This window comes from Marmota flaviventris, chromosome 6, assembly GCF_047511675.1.
Source record: "Marmota flaviventris isolate mMarFla1 chromosome 6, mMarFla1.hap1, whole genome shotgun sequence".
NCBI lineage: Eukaryota > Metazoa > Chordata > Mammalia > Rodentia > Sciuridae > Marmota > Marmota flaviventris.
This window is the reverse complement of record NC_092503.1, coordinates 71,984,520-72,000,490: the sequence shown is the minus strand read 5'-3', so window position 1 is coordinate 72,000,490 and position 15,971 is coordinate 71,984,520. Positions and strand designations below refer to the sequence as shown.

The 15,971-nt window shown below is 42.7% G+C and overlaps 1 protein-coding gene across 1 annotated transcript in view; it reads left to right on the top strand.

The window, feature by feature from the left end:
• The window catches only part of Ankrd6 (ankyrin repeat domain 6), a 188,331-nt gene that overhangs the window by 119,471 nt on the left and 52,889 nt on the right, over positions 1-15,971 (top strand). Inside the window, exon 2 of the mRNA XM_071613904.1 lies at positions 14,745-15,025. Within this exon, the coding sequence (XP_071470005.1) occupies positions 14,906-15,025 (120 nt within the window). The 5' untranslated portion in view covers positions 14,745-14,905. The remainder of the gene's footprint in view (positions 1-14,744; positions 15,026-15,971) is intronic.

The window sequence follows — 15,971 nt, the reverse complement described above, 5'->3', positions numbered from 1 at the left end:
TTTTTGTGGGTGGACTTTTAAAAACACCTTCTCTTCTTGCTTCTACCCACTCCCTTGCCTCAACCAACCTTGGCACAGAGTTGAGAAGGGGGACCCATGATGTAGAAATGTTACCAGTGATGGTGTAGAGAGCTGATACAGTATTGATGTTTCTAGACCATGCTGTGTGCCCTTACAGAAGATGTGTTCTTATGCTAACATGGTACTCCTGACCTAGATGTGCTTGTGGATAGTTTCAGCTTTTAGAGGAGGTCATGTTTGTTGGGGGGAATGACAGGGAGGAGCATTGTGCATCAGCATCTGGAATTTCTGGTATTGGGATATTATGTGAAGAAATACTTGACTGGCAGGCATATTGGATAAAAGGGGACCTCTGGAGTGGAAACCAGGTCTAGGATAGTTAGAAATAATCATATTTGCAGGATCACATAGTAGACATTGATGAACAGAAGCAAGTGTGTATAGTTGGGAGAGATTGTGTGGTCTCCCTGGGCTTCCTGGCCTGTAGGCCTCCTCTAGCCCCAGAAACAGGGCTGTGTCCTCTGAGGATCATGCAGTAGGAGAATACTGTTGAAAATCAAACTAGAGTCACAGTTGGCATTTATTTCCAAGCAGACACTCATATCAACCACTTTGCCATATTTGGGACAGTGTTTGTAGGGTTACATTCAGACATTTAATTCCTGGCTAGCAGAGCAGCTTCATGGTTTTCTTCATGCTTTTGGTACAGACTCAGAAAATTATGCGACTCTGTTGCAGTTCAGTGGTGTTTCTTGTGGGTAGACTGCTGAGTCTGAGTTGGCTGTCGGCTAGGGAGTGTCTGCACCCCCATTGTCACGAGCCACTTCTCCTGCCATCATGTCAGTTATCAAGTGCTTCCCCATTGTGTCCTCTCCTTCCCGAAGGAATGAGCAAGAATCATTGTATATGTGGTAATATAAAAATGTATGAAGCAATGTATGCAGGGAGACATGTAGGAGTACATAGAAAATGGATGTATAAACTTAAAATGCACATATAAAATTACTTAAAGGGATAGGTAGCCAGAATGACTTAGCCCCTGGAATCTGACAACCCCTGACAATAGAGATGGATCTTCTGTTATTTCAACCTTGTAAATGCTGCTGTAACAAAGTGCTGCTTTGGCTGTTGGCCATGACGTTGTGTGTGAGGGGGTGTGAGTGACTTTAAAAAGAAAGCACAGCCGTGATTGTAAGTGACTGAGACCAACAGTTGACAGAGTATTGGGTATCCACTGATGTATAAGGCATTTGTATTAGTTTATGTAGCTGCTATGAGAAATTATTACAAATTGTATGGCTTGAAACAATAGAAAATATTCTTGCAATTCTGGAGGTTAGAAGTCTGAGATCAAGGTGTTGCACTCCCCCTGAGAATTCCAGGGGTGAATCTTTTCTTGCGTCTTCTGTCCTTTGGTACCACCTGTTCCTTGGCTTGTGATCCCATCACTCCAGCTCTGTGTCTGGGTCACATTGACTCCTCCCCCTCTGTCTCAAAACTCTCTGCCTCTTCTAAGTGCACATGTGATTCATTTACAACCTACCCAGACAATCCAGTGTACGTTCCTAGCTTCAGGATCCTTAACAATCACATCTTTTGTCATATATGTTAACACAGACTCTGGGGATTAGGACATGGATATATCTTTTGAGTTTTCACCAGCTTGCTATAGCTTGTGTTATTATTTGAAAACAAGGGAAAATAAAAGAAAGCACTTGCTCTTAGGAGATTATAATCCAGCAGATATGTTTACTTATTCAATAAACATGTGTTGCCACATGCCTTGTGCCATTCTGTGTGCTTGCATTGAGCTGAAGATGAGACTGAAGCACAGCCCCTCTACTAAAGATGCCAGAGGCTGAGAGTAAAGACAACCAGGGTAACCCTATAAAGAATTTCGGTCTCATAGGTCCTGTGATGGTATGGAAATACTCAAAGTATAGTCCGATATCCAAAAGTGATTTTTAAAATGAAGTTTTTGGAGTGCTGGAGATAGAACCCAGGGCCTTTGGTGTGCTGGACAAAGCAGTCTACCAGTGAGCTATGTCTCCAGCCTAAAGTAATTTAATCATTAATTTATTTATCTCAAAAGTTAAAGGAAATCCAATTCATAACAATTTTCTTTTCTTTTTTTTTTTTTTTGGTACTGGGGAGTGAATCCAGGGGGTGCTTAACCACTGAGCCACATCCCCAGCCTTTTTTTTTTTTTAAGAGACAGGGTCTCACTGAGTTACTTAGGGCTTCACTAAATTGCTGAGGCTGCCTGGCTGGCTTGGAACTCGAAATCCTCTTGACTCAACCTCCCAAGCCATATTCTCTCGCATCACATTCCTCAATGTCCAGAATCTCTTGCTCCATCTGCTGTCCTGCGTGGCTTTCTTCATCCAGCTCTTTGTTCTAGAGATTGGCTTAGACGACTCCTCACCATCTCTCCTGCCTAGCTTCTAGTGCTGCAGAGACTTCTCTGGCTAGAGCAGTCTCCTTAGGAGGGGCAGAGGGAGATATCCTTCAAATCAAAAGTCAAGAAGAGAGGCCAACAATATTGACACCACACAATTGCAGTCCAGTCTAGTAACTAACTCCAGTGGGATTAAAAAAACCAAAACCTCTTATTTTATACTGGCCTCATTATACAATGGGTAAAAATTGTCACACTTTCTATTTTACACATAAGGAGGTGGGTTGAGAGTAAGAAAGTTGCCCCAAGTAAGTGACAGCTGATAATTTGAGTTGAGGGTGATTTTACCCTTGTGAACCTGGAGGATGGAAGAGCAATGAAATCTGAGATGAGGACCCCTTTGAATCATATGTGAAGGATAAGGAGGAGCCGGGGAGATGATCTAAAGAGAATTCTAAGCAAAAATGATAGTGGTGCTTTCAAGGTTTTCTAAACACTTATGGCCAAGAGGGTGCAGGATGTGCAGGATGCAGGGAGGGGGATATCAGGAGAAGGTGGTTGGTGACAGAGTCTGGATCCAGACCCCGCATGGATTTGAGTATCACTGGACTTCATTCTGGGGAAATGTGAGCCCTTGGTTACAAGCAGAGAAGTAGCTACCGAACAATGCTCATCTTTTTTTTTTTTTTTTTTTTTTGTAGTTGAACACAATACCTTTATTATTTTTTTAAAGAGGGAATTTTTAAATTTTTAGTTTTCGGTGGACACAACATCTTTGTTTTATTTTTATGTGGTGCTGAGGATCGAACCCAGCGCCCTGCGCATGCCAGGCGAGCACGCTACCTCTTGAGCCTCATCCCCAGCCCAACCTTTATTTTTATGTGGTGCTGAGAATTGAACCCAGCACCTTGCACGTGCTAGGTCAACTGTCCGTGTGCCAAGCACATACTAACATAATGCACATACTATATACCAAGTTCAGTATATGGTATGTGCATTATGTTATTCAATCTTTTGTAACCACCTGATAAGAACTGTTATTTTTTTTTTATATATAACACAGAAGTAGGCTTAGAATCATTGAGAAACTTGCCCTAGCTGGATGTGGTGGTTCATGTCTAAAGTCCAAGTTGTTCAGGAGACCAAGACAAGAGGACTGTGAGTTGAAAGTCAGTCTGGGCAACATAACAAGGGACTATCTTTAAAACTGCTGCTTCTTCTTCTTCTTTTTTTTTTTTTTTTAAATCTCCATGCCTTATTGTCTCAAATCGGGATTTGGTGCTTTTATTGAATGTGGGGGTAGAGAAAAGGGAAGAAGAAGCAAGAATGTTTGAGATTAGGCAAAATAGGTTGCTAGATAAGATAGAGTCCATTTTGGTTAGCTTTTTTCATTGCTGTTACCAAAATACTTTATAGGAACAACTTGGAGGAGGAAAAGACTGAGACCTCTGAAACCCTAACTCCAAGGAGCAGACATCATGTGGGTAGAAAACTGCCCTGCTCATGACAGCAAGTGGGAGGGGCTGCAGGAAGACCAACCCTGCCAGGGCATGACCCCAGTGACCCACCTCCTCCGGTCACACCCTACCTGCCTATAGTTACTACCCAGTCAGTTCATTCAAACTAAAATGGATTCATTAGGTTACAGCTCTCATAATACAATCATTTTAGCTTTGACTATTCCTGCATGAGCACAGCTTTTGGGGAATATATCATATTCAAACCCTTAACAGCGCCCTACCAAGGTGAGAACACAAGAAAAGGACAGATTTGCAGAGAAGGATGGGGTTTTGGTTGTGAACATGTTGATAGGAGACATCCAAGTAAAATGCCTGTTGAGTAGCTGAGTGTTTAAATATAGAGCTTCAGAAAAAGTGAATAAGGCTAAAGAAGACTTGGAGAAATCTGTATCTAGGCAGCAGAAGAGGATGTGGGCAGCAGGGAAAGGAAGTACCGAGATCTTCTAAAGAAGAAAACAAGCAGAGAAGATAACCAAGAATCTCTGGGATCTTCAAAATTTAAGGCACCAGCAAAAGAAAAGCCCTTCAGTGAGGAACAACAGCCTAAGGTAGGAGGAGAGAGTGGGTCACAGAAACCAAGGAAAGAAGGAAGTTTGATGGAGGGATGGTAGCAGTGTCTAATGCAACAGAAAGAGTGAGAAGAGCAAAAAGTTACCATTGCCTCTGGCAGTTAGGTCAATGTAAAACTAGCTGGTAGGAAGGCAGATGCTACAGCCATACTGGAAGATAGTACAGCAGTTTCTTGCAAGGCTAAGCACTGTTGGGTGGTATGGTCCAGCAATTTTACTTCTGGGTGTTCACCCAAATAAGATGAAAACATGTCCACACAATATACCTGCATATGGATGTTTATAGAAGCTGTATACATTGTTGTCAAAACTTGGAAGCAACCAAAAAGCCCTTCAATATATAAATGGGAAATCAACTATGTTGCATCTATACAATGGAATATTATTTATCACTATAAAGAAATGAGATGTCAAACTACAAAAAGACACTTAGAGACTGGTTTCTTTGACGTAGCAGTATTCTTTTACAATCTGAATACTATGATTCTAGCTATATGGCATTATGGAAAATACAAAACTAGAGAGACCGTGGAAAGATCAGGATTTTGGAAGTGGGGCAGGGAGAAATGAATAGATATAACACGGGGGATTTTTAGGACAATCAAAGTATTCTGTATACTTTAATGGCACATGCATGGAAAAACCCATGGAACTGTATGACAGTGAGCCCTAACATAAACTTTGGACACTAGTTAGACAATGTGTCAATACCAACTCATTGATGTACCAAACATCCATGGATGAAGGTCAGTTTTTCTATAAACCTGATTATTCTATAGAAGTCTATTGAAATAGAAGGGAAAAAATAAAAGGAGTAAATGAGAGAAGAAAAAGCCACATGCTTGTCACCTTGAGGGTGTAGCATAAACCCATAATTATAATTAATCTAATTCAGTGTGTCTGCTTTCCAAGTAGAGCAAAAATATGACTAGTCACTCTTGTGCTCACCAGTCTCCAGAGCTCCAGTCACAAAGACGGTGCAGTTTCTTTGGCATGATGTGAAATATTTCCATTTTCTAACATCTGGTCATTGTCCTTGTATTAGAAGCTCCAATTGAGATTGTCTCTTTACTCCTCTTTCTTACTCCATGTTCTTTCAGGCCACTCTGCTTTTTGTACTTCCTGTTACCTCTGCCTGGGTTTTCCCTACTCCTCTGCCTAACAAAATCCTACACAGTCTCCAACACCTTCCCTGTGAAAACTTCACGGACTTCCTCTCCCTCAGCCACTAAGCAGGAGTTATTTCTCTCCCAGTTTCCAGAGCTCTTTATGCCCATCTCTTCTTAGTACACTACAAAATAAATAACAAAGTTTTAGTAGGAAAAAAAATGGGGGCAGAAAGAAGCCAGATCAAAGGAGTTTTGAGGAGTGGCCAGGAGCTGAGCTATGATGTGAGAGATACTGTGCAGTGACGGTTTTGCTGTTATTTGGTGTTGCTATTTTGATCATCTTTAGCATTTCTGGCTTTGCCCAGCAGGGTTTCAGGGTGGTGAAAAGAAAATTCCAAGAGGCTGTGGTGCTGTCCAATGCGTCAGTGCTGACAGACCTGTGTCACTAAGGGCTGCCACGAGATGAGCAGTTATTCTGGCCACAAGACCAGTGGGCCTCTATTTTTGGGAGAAAGGGAGAAAGGAGAATGACACATTCTTCTTTTATCTTTAAGAGGGTTTGAAGCCATAGATTGCCTCATCTGAGAAAGGGAAAAGATGAACTGCTTAGGTGGATACCCCCCTCTGTGTGTGTGTGTGTGTGTGTCTGTCTTTGTACTGGGGGGTTGAACCCAGGGGTGCTGATCTATATCCCCAGTCCTTTTTTTTTTATTTTGAGACGGATTCTCCCTAAGTGGTTGAGGCCATCCTTGAACTTGTGATCTCTGGCCTAAGCCTCCCTAGTCACTGGGATTATCAGCATTTACCACTGCACCCACTCCTCCTCTTTCTTCTGGAATCCACAGACTCAATTAATAACTATAAAAAGTGACTGGTTGTTAGTTTTTCTGTTGTCCATTTAATGGACATTAAAGGCCAACTTTGTTTCAGGCACCAAGCCAGGCACTAGGGAGAAAAGATGACTGAAATTGGCTTCTGCCTTCAAGTTCAGTCTATCCAGGAGACCTTGTACCAGTAACAGCAACTACACTTTGAGAGTAGCTGTCATAGTGTGCCCAGGCCACCATAACACAATACCACAGATTGGAAGGGTTGAGCAGCACAGATTTATTTTCTCCCAGTTGTAGAGGCTGAAAGTCCTGGGTTGAAGTCCAGCAGAGCAGTTTCTGGTGAGGGCTCTTTCTGGCTTGCAGATGGCTGTTTTGGGCTCACACGGCCTTTCTATTGCAGAGGGAGGGAGGTTGGTAAGGCACATCTGCGTGTGAACTCTCTGGTGTCTTTTTACAGCAACATAATCCTATCAGATCAGGGTCCCATCCTCATGACCTCGTTTTACCTTAATCATCTCCTATTTTTAAATACATCCACACTAGGAGTTAGGGCTTCACCGTGAGGACTTGGAGAGATACAATTCAGTCCATGGCCGGAGCCTATAGAATACTGTATGTAACAGATTAGTAAATGATCATATCATCTTGGGGAAAGTGGGGATGGATGAACAACCAGCAGGGATGATGCTGGACTTAAGTTTGAGCAGTGCATGTGGTTATTTGCTAAGCAATGGGCGTGCCAAGCCTCAGCTTGGAGGCTCTGGTGGTCTAGCAGTGCTGGTCACTCAATAAGTTATTATCCTGCATGAAGAAAGGAGATTTCTACATCATAAGCCTTTCATTGTTTATATCTTTTTTTTTTTTTTTAAATGTTTATTTATTTTATTTTTCCAGCAGACACAACATCTTTGTTAGTATGTGGTGCTGAGGGTCGAACCCGGGCCGCACGCATGCCAGGCGAGCGCGCTACCGCTTGAGCTACATCCCCAGCCCCATTGTTTATATCTTTATTCAGTGATGCATCCCTATTCCTCCTATGTGATTTTAAAATTTTATTTTTATACACAACAGTAGAATGTATTTGACATGCATATATGGAATACAACTTCCCATTCTTTTGGTTGTACATGATATGGAATTACATTGGTTGTGTATTCATATATGAGCATAGAAAAGTAATATCCAATTCATTCTATTAACTTTCCTATTCTCATTCCCCCTCCCTCCTTTCATTCCCCTTTGTCTAATCCAAAGTACTTCTATTCTTCCTTGCCTCCCCATTTATTGTGAGCTAGAATCCACATATCAGAACACTCAGCCTTTGATCTTATGGGATTGGCTTATTTCACTTAATGTGACAGTCTCCATCCATTTACCAACAAATTCCATAATTTCATTCTTCGTGGCTGAGTTATATTTCATGGTGTATATACACATTTTCTTTATCCATTCATTTGTTGATGGGACCTGCCTTGTTCCATATTTATCTATTGTGAATTGAGCTGATATAAACACTGATGTGGCACCATCACCATAGTATGCTGTTTTAAGTCCTTTGGATATAAAACGAGTGGTATAACCACATCAAATGGTGGTTCCATTCCAAGTTTTCTGAGGAATCTCCATACTGCTTTCCAGAGTCGTTACTCTAATTTGCAGTCCCACCAGCAATGTATGAGTGTACCTTTTCCCCCCACATCCTTGCCAACATTTATTGCTGCTTGTATTCTTGAAAATTGCTATTCTGACTGGAGTGAGATTTCATCTCAGTGTAGTTTTAATTTGCATTTCTCTAATTACTAGAGATGTTCAACATTTTTTCATGTATTTGTTGACCAAAAGTATTTCTTTTGTGGAGTGTCTCTTCAGCTCCTTAGCTCAATTATCGATTGGGTTATTTATTTATTTGGTGGTGGTGGTTTTGTTTTTTAAGGTTAAGTTTTTTGAATTCTTTATAGATCCTGGAGATTAAGGCTCTGAAGTGTAGGTGGCGAAGATTTTCCCCCATTCTGTAGGCTCTCTTCATGTTCTTGATTGTTTCTCCTGTGTGATTTTTATACCTGTAAGCAGCTTTTAATGAGAGGGTATGTCTGAGGTTTCCTCAAGAGCCTCCAGGTGTTATCCAACTTCTCTGCAGCAGACTTTTTTTTTAACTTATTTTTTTTAAATACACGACAGCAGAATGCATTACAATTCTTATTACACACATAGAGCACAATTTTTCATATCTTTATATATAAAGTATGTTCATGTCAATTCATGCTTTTATACATGTACTTTGTTTTTTTTTTATTACAATTCTTATTACACATATATACCAGTTTTTCATATCTGTATATAAAGTATGTTGACACTCCATTTGAGTCTTCATACTTGTACTTTGGATAATGATGACCATCTCATTCCACCATCCTTGCTAATCCTCTGTCCCCTCCCTTTCCCTCCCACCCCTCTGTCCTACCTAGAATTCATCTATTCCTCCCATACTCCCCCTCCCTACCCCATTATGAGTCAGCCTCCTTATATCAGATAAAACATTTGGCATTTGTTTTTTGGGGGGATTGGCTAACTTCACTTAGCATTATCTTCTCCAATGCAATCCATTTATCGGCAAATGCCGTGATTTTATTCTCTCATTGCTGAGTAATATTCCATTGTGTATATATGCCACACTTTTTTTTTATCCATTCATCCACTGAAGGGCATCTAGGTTGGCTCCACAGTTTAGCTATTGTGAATTGTGTACAGCAAACTTTTTATGCCTCCTGCAAGGATGATTATTTCAAAGATTCAGTAGGTGTCAGATTCAGAAGAGAAGAGTTAGTGTACTTGGATGTACATGTTGCTTTGTAATGGTGGGTGGGGTGTACAGAGTGAGTCAGAAGCTTGCTAGGAGTGTCTCTGCTCTGTCATTTCCTTTCTTTTTGCAGATAACCCTCCTGGACACCAGGCTTCATGAGCGGTCAGTGCTGTCTGTCCCTGTGGGTAGTTTTTAAGGGTCCCTACCTGTGGGAGTAGATATTCTCAGGAGGAAATGTTCTGGGAACTTTGAGGAAACAAGCCACTCTGCTTTGTGTTTGTGTTGTACTTGGTTTGTCTTTTCTGTCACCTGTTCTTTTGGACCCTAATTGTGGCTTGTTGGTGGTCAGGTGATGAGCTTCTTCAAAGTGAGGATTAAATCACATTCACCTCTATTGTAACTTCACTTTTCTTCCAGTGGTGATCACAGTATTCTAGTAGTGATTGCTTTGGGGTAACTGGTACAAGTTTTGTGTATTGAGAAAAAGCTTGCTGGGTGTGGTGGCCCAGGCCTGTAATCCCAGATTCTTGGGAGGCTGAGGCAGGAGAATTGCAAGTTTGAGACCAGCCTCAGCAACTTAGGGAGGCCCTAAACAACTTGGTGAAACTGTTTCAAAAAAAAAAAGGACTGGGGGTGTAGCTCAGTGGTTCAACACTCATGGGTCCAATCCTCAGTACCAGAAAAAGGTGGGAGAAAAAGCTTTTATTATTTTATTGGCAATTTATTTCCCCATTGGAATTCATCTTCTCTGCAATGCACTGGCCAGAGTCCCAGCCTGTTTTGTCCTTGGTATAAGCCAAAGAATGGCCAAAGCAGAATCCTAGTCCATTGCCCACAAGAGCTCTTAGCCTTTGGGGGGGATAAAGGGTCAGAAGGTTTATGTTGACAGAGTAATTTTCCCATCTCTGGGCCAATGATGCCATCTTTAGAAAAAATAGGGGGAAATGTGGGGATGCTGACTCAAGCCAAAACAAAAGCCTTCTTCCTTCCTATGATCCCTCCAGGTGGGAAGTTTCAGTTGCTTCAACAAGTGGGCTACAAGGGCACACCTGCTGTGTGCCACCTGCAGTACTTGTAAAAGCTTCTGAAGGGTTCCTTTTCTCCCTTCCCCCTCCACCATGGAGACTGTGGAGGAGAGTTTGTAAGGCAAACTGGATTGCAAGCACCAGGGATGGCTGCTCAGCCAGACCCCGTCTCCCGTGTTGCCCAGTCACTATACAGAGCTTCCCTGCCTGGGAGCCCACAAGGCTCCCGGGGGCCCACAAGGGAAGATGTTTTGTTATTATGAAGACGGTTTGTTACAGATTTTGGCCCTTCCTGCATGTTCTCTTTCTTGCATTACTGCTCAAAGAACACAAACTTCGTTTCTCCGTCATCGGAGCATCATTCAGAAACGTTCTGCTGATCTGTGAATCGTTGCCTGGCTCTTCGATCCAGGCAGTGTTACAGGTCCTCTGCCGGCAGGAGGAAGCAGTCCAACAAAATCTGAAGACCCAACACTTTCAGAAGCAGTGATGATCAGGCTGGCAAACCACAAAACCTTGCGAGCTGAATGGATGTCTTATTAAGCCTTTAGATGTAGTGTGGCCAGCGTCGTCGGCAGAGGAGACTAAAGAGGAAAAAAAGGGCTTGCAAGCGTTGTGTGGTAAATCACTGCAGACCCACTGGGAGTGACGGCCCTAGGAAGTGAATGATCTCGCCAGCAAAGAATTGACTGCAGTTTTCCAGAAACAGAACATGATGTACAACAGGGAGGACAGACCCCCAGATGTGAGTACAATCCCTTCAACACAGGATTTGGAGCAATGAGAGCAAAGCTAATTATTGTGACTGGTGGTGCTGCCTGACCACAGGCTCTGGGGGCCTGGGGGCCTGGGGGCTGTCTCTGGGCGGGTTGTGCATAATGCCTGTTTGGGACTTTTTTTTTTGAAGGTCTCCTCTTAGAATATTTTGCCTGTCAGGAGACTTGAACGTAGTGGCTTTGAGATATTGGCACCAGGCAACATTATTATAAATCTGCAAGAAAACGGCAAAAGCAAACCTTAGACTCTTGCTGTGTAAAGAAAACCTATCACATCACAGACCAAGCAGCTGTGTGACCTTCTGGCATTTGTGATAAGAGACAAAGGAATTGGCAAATTGGAAAACAATGATGGGCAACGGGCTGGGAAGAGGGTATTCTTTCTTTCTTAGGAGGCTGAATTCCTTTCTGGATTTGGGGTGCTTATTATATACTTACACTCATGAATTTATTTCTTTTCTGGTTAAAAATGGGCAGCATGCTTGCACTTAAGGTTTTTCCTCCAGAACACTGTGTAAAATGAGCATTGTGACAAAGATAGGCTTGGGGCAGAAGAAATTCCTCACTGCCACAAGTGGAAAATGTCTCGGATGGTAGCTATCTATTTGGAAGAGGAAGCTCGGATTTAATGAGGGAATGGGGTTGCTACCGCCAGGCCCAACAGGTTGGCAGTGGAGTTAACTCATTAACTGCAGGCTGGTTGCCACTTTTATTACACTGTAGGGGGTTGTCCATCCCCTCTTACCCCTTGGCCCTCACCTGGCTCTGTCCTGCCTGACCTGCTGATTTCCAGGCATCAGATGAGAAGCAGAATATCTTCTCACTCCAAGTGAGGGTGCAGGAGGAGATGGAAAGCAGAGAAGACTCAGCTGCTATGATCTCTTCATATCTACCTGTGTGAAACACCTATAGGCAAATGCTGGAGGTCCCAGCAGTGAAGCTGTTACTGTACTTAAATTGGGAATGAGCTCAAGATGTCCAAGTACTGCTGTTAGCAGACTAGGGATTGGAATCTGGCGTTTTGTTCTTCATTTTGCAGGCAGTTTTCTGTGCAACTCTGATGGGGGTTGGGGAGTATCCAGATTATCTTTCTTCCCAGCCTACCTCTCCTGCAAGCTGTTCTATGGGTATATTGGTGGTGGTGGTGGGACAGAGGTGTAAAGAGCATTCTTAAATAGATGTAACTGAAAATTAAAAAACAAAATGACATTTCTGGCCAATCAAAATTTTCTCAACACTGTAGTGTTTTTCTAGAAAAATTAATAATGAGGGCTGGGGCTTAGCGGTAGAGCACTCACCTCTCACGTGCGAGACCCTGGGTTCAATCCTCAGCACCACATAAGAATAAATAAGTGAAATAAAGGAATTGTGTCCAACTACAACTAAAAAATAAAAAGATATGGGTTGGACATTTAAATGGCAATCGTCTAAACAAGGCTCACTCAGCCAGAAGTTCTTATGCAGGCTGAGAGGCTGAATTTGTTGCATGAGACAGGAGAGTAGAAGCGGAATGACCATCAATTCACCTGAAGCCAGTTGGACCTTGTGTCCCTTACTGAGGAGACTGAGCAATGTTGCTGGTGTGACCTCCGTTAAGATTGTGGCCAAGGTCTGTAGCCTTAAGAGCTAAGCTATGGAGTAGAATTTTAGGCATAATTTTTGTATAAACTGAGCCATTGGACTTAAATACCCATTGCATAAAAGGTTCTGGAATGGAATGGGGGGGGGGGTAAGGTCAAGTGTACAGAGATAACAAATGGGTAGAATGAAGGAGAGAATGGCTGAGAAAGGAGATCATTTAGGAACCCATGTCTAATGTTGTGTATTTTCCTTGCATTTGGGCCTGGAGTGATTTTGCAATATTTGGGTAAACTGAGCAGAAACTTAGTATAATTGGTTTAAATAAAAAGATGTTGTACTTGTGTTGATAAACACAGATCAGTTCCAAATACTATGACAATTTAGAAAGCATAAAGCCCAAACAGTGTGGCTATAGAAACTTTCAATGGAATTTCTTGCTCCATCTCTGTTTTTGAGTCTTAACTTTATTTTTTCATTGACCTTTGTGTTCAGAAATATTTCTGATGCATTCCAAGGATCTGTGACTGTAGCTACTCCAGGCATCCCTGCTTTGGATGTCACCTTCACATTTGTCATGCTTCTAATGAGTCTGGTGAGAAGGATGGGTTTTCCATATTCCTTCTATTTTTCCTCTCCTTGCTACCCTTTGCCTGCATTTTGGGTTAGAGATGAAAAACAATAAGAAAATGTAATGATGCACAAATTGCTTTGTGGGTATAACAATTATCTTTCTAAAGTTACAGTATTTATTTTTGGCTAACACTTTCTGTAATAAAATGCCATTTGTAAAACCCACCTTAGTCCTAGCAGAAAGATGTCCTATGTCTGTTCTCTGTGTGGGCCCTTAACCCCAGTCTCCCAGAGTGGTTGACCAGATGACTGCTTGAGCCCAATATGGCCAAGACCTTTCCAAGCCAGGTCAGGGTAAAAGGCCTTAATCTCTAGAGACTGAAAGAATTACTGAGTTTGCTGGAAGCAATTGTAAAAGATGCTGGTATCTTCTAGACCTTTAGAATTAGAAGGTGTGGTGTGGTCTGGGTTGAAGAATGGTATTTTTTGGATACAGTGCTTTATTTCCATTTGTATATGTTGATGTTTTAATAAGTGGTTTGAAAAATAAAGAAGTCCTTACTTGTTCTCCTAGCAGGAGTCGGTTAGATCTCTAAGCATCCCTTCTTCTGCCCAAAGAACTCTTCCCCTTTGAAACAGTTATCAGTGGCTTGGGTTTGGTCTAATGGTGACTGGGGTTACTGAGAGGAGTCAATCTTTTAAATCCTGTTCATTTTGGTCATTGGGTGGAAAGAGCTTAAGTTTATTTCTGGTTGCTACCTCTGGACCACTGCCCAGAGTCGGGACTTAGTGTCCTGAAGGTGACTTTAGTGGGCCATTTGTTTTATTTCCATTAAGTGAAGAAGCAACACCATGAGCCTCTCCGGAATAGACAGAGCTGCTGTCAGGTTTAGCATCCATGTGGGTCCCAAGGTGGATTGTTTCGGCAATCTGGAACTGGGAGTCAGCGGAGCCTGTGCCCAGCTCTCCATCTGTTCCAGAACTCGGGAGACTGTACTATTACAGTAAGAACAGGGTAAAGGGAGACAATTGCAATGAGTGCAGCGAGAAAAACCCCAGGCAGAGATCCCATCTGTCACTCTGGGAGGTGTAGTCCACCAGCCTCAGCCTGCCTTTGTGAATCAGCAGGCCAGCTGCGGTGGACCCAAAAAACCTGGTCCAGAATGTTGTTGGTAAAGATGCACAGTATGGTTATCTGCTGGAGGTGGGTGTGTAAACCAGCTGGTGTCTGGGAGATTATATTAGGCCTCTTCTACCCAGGACTAAAATGCAGAGCCATCCTTGAAGTCCTGGTTATTCTTCTCTGGAGAATATTGCTGAAGTGGGAGAAAGAGAAAGGGGCTTAGCATATTCTGCCTTCCCCTAAGAAACTCCCTTCAGGGGTTTTGCCATGGAGAGTGTGCTGCTGCACATCCTGTCTCCCTTTGGCTTCCTTCCCTGCAGTGTGCAACCAGCAGAATGCCCTTAAGTCAGAGAAGAGGCATGGTTTCTTGGGTACTTGTGTGTCAGATGACACTGATTACAGCTTTGTTTTATAATCCCTAGGTCCTGAAGATGGCATAGTAAAAAAATAAAATAAAACAGAAGGCACCTTCTAATGATCGTGAACATCTCTACCCGTGGATGCCAGCCCAGGCCAGTGGCTTCGTGTTGAGCCGAAGGAACTTGTCCACTGTATTGCCGAAAACCTCTTTCTCTCCTAATTCATGAGCCAGCAGGATGCGGTCGCTGCGCTTTCAGAACGCCTTCTCATAGCTGCGTACAAAGGCCAAGCGGAGAATGTGGTTCAGCTCATCAACAAGGGCGCCAAGGTAGCCGTTACCAAGGTAACAAGAGGAAAACGCTGCAACCATTCCCTGGGAACTAGCCTACCTCTTAACCATTGTCCATAAAACTGTTGTTTTTGATTCACAGCTTTCAAAGAACTGGCTTTCGGTCCAGTGACAGGTTTGGGGGAGAAAGGAGGGGTATTACGAATGCTTTCATTGCCATCTTTCAAATGAAATAACTTGTAATTAGCATTTGACAGTCTTTAAAATCATAGCATGTCTTTTTTTTCTTACCTACTTATTTTAGTCAACCAGACAAGAGATCTCTTGGGAGTAGTTGGGACACAAAAGCTCACTGGGCAGAGTGTGTGATAATCACATTAAACAAGCCTCCTAGGGCCAGCTAGTGGTTGGGAAAACCCCCACCGCACAGTCTCACTGTCCCTGTGTACACAGTGACAGCCTGGACCAAATGACCACCACCACCTCTATGGGTTTTGATTTTTATGAGTCAATGAAAAATGAATGGCAAACTATGGAGGACATTGCTTTTCCCTCACCAACAGATGATACCATGGCAGACAAGAGAACATACTGGTCAAAGGCAGTTTTGTAGCAAGGCCAACAAAAGGCAGTCCTGTGCAGTTAGATGTCAAGTTCAAATATACCTGTGGAGGATCACCAACGGTGAGCACTTACCTAGCTTGTAGCATACAGCCCTCTAGTGGAGGTTCTCTCCTCACCACCACTGTGAAAATGAGGAAACTGAGGCACAAAGGGACTTGAGTAACTTGCCCAGGCAAAAATGCAAATTTACCCATGGAGTCAGACTGCTAAGCCCACCCTCCAGGCCACCCCAGAGAGCTGTAGAGATGGAGAAGGAGTTTAATTTTCAAACAATATCATCTGTTAACATCTAGAGATTGGCCAGCTCACATTTTCAGTTACTCATATATCCTCTCTGTATTGCATACAGGTTTCTAAAAAAAGACCATCTTGAGCT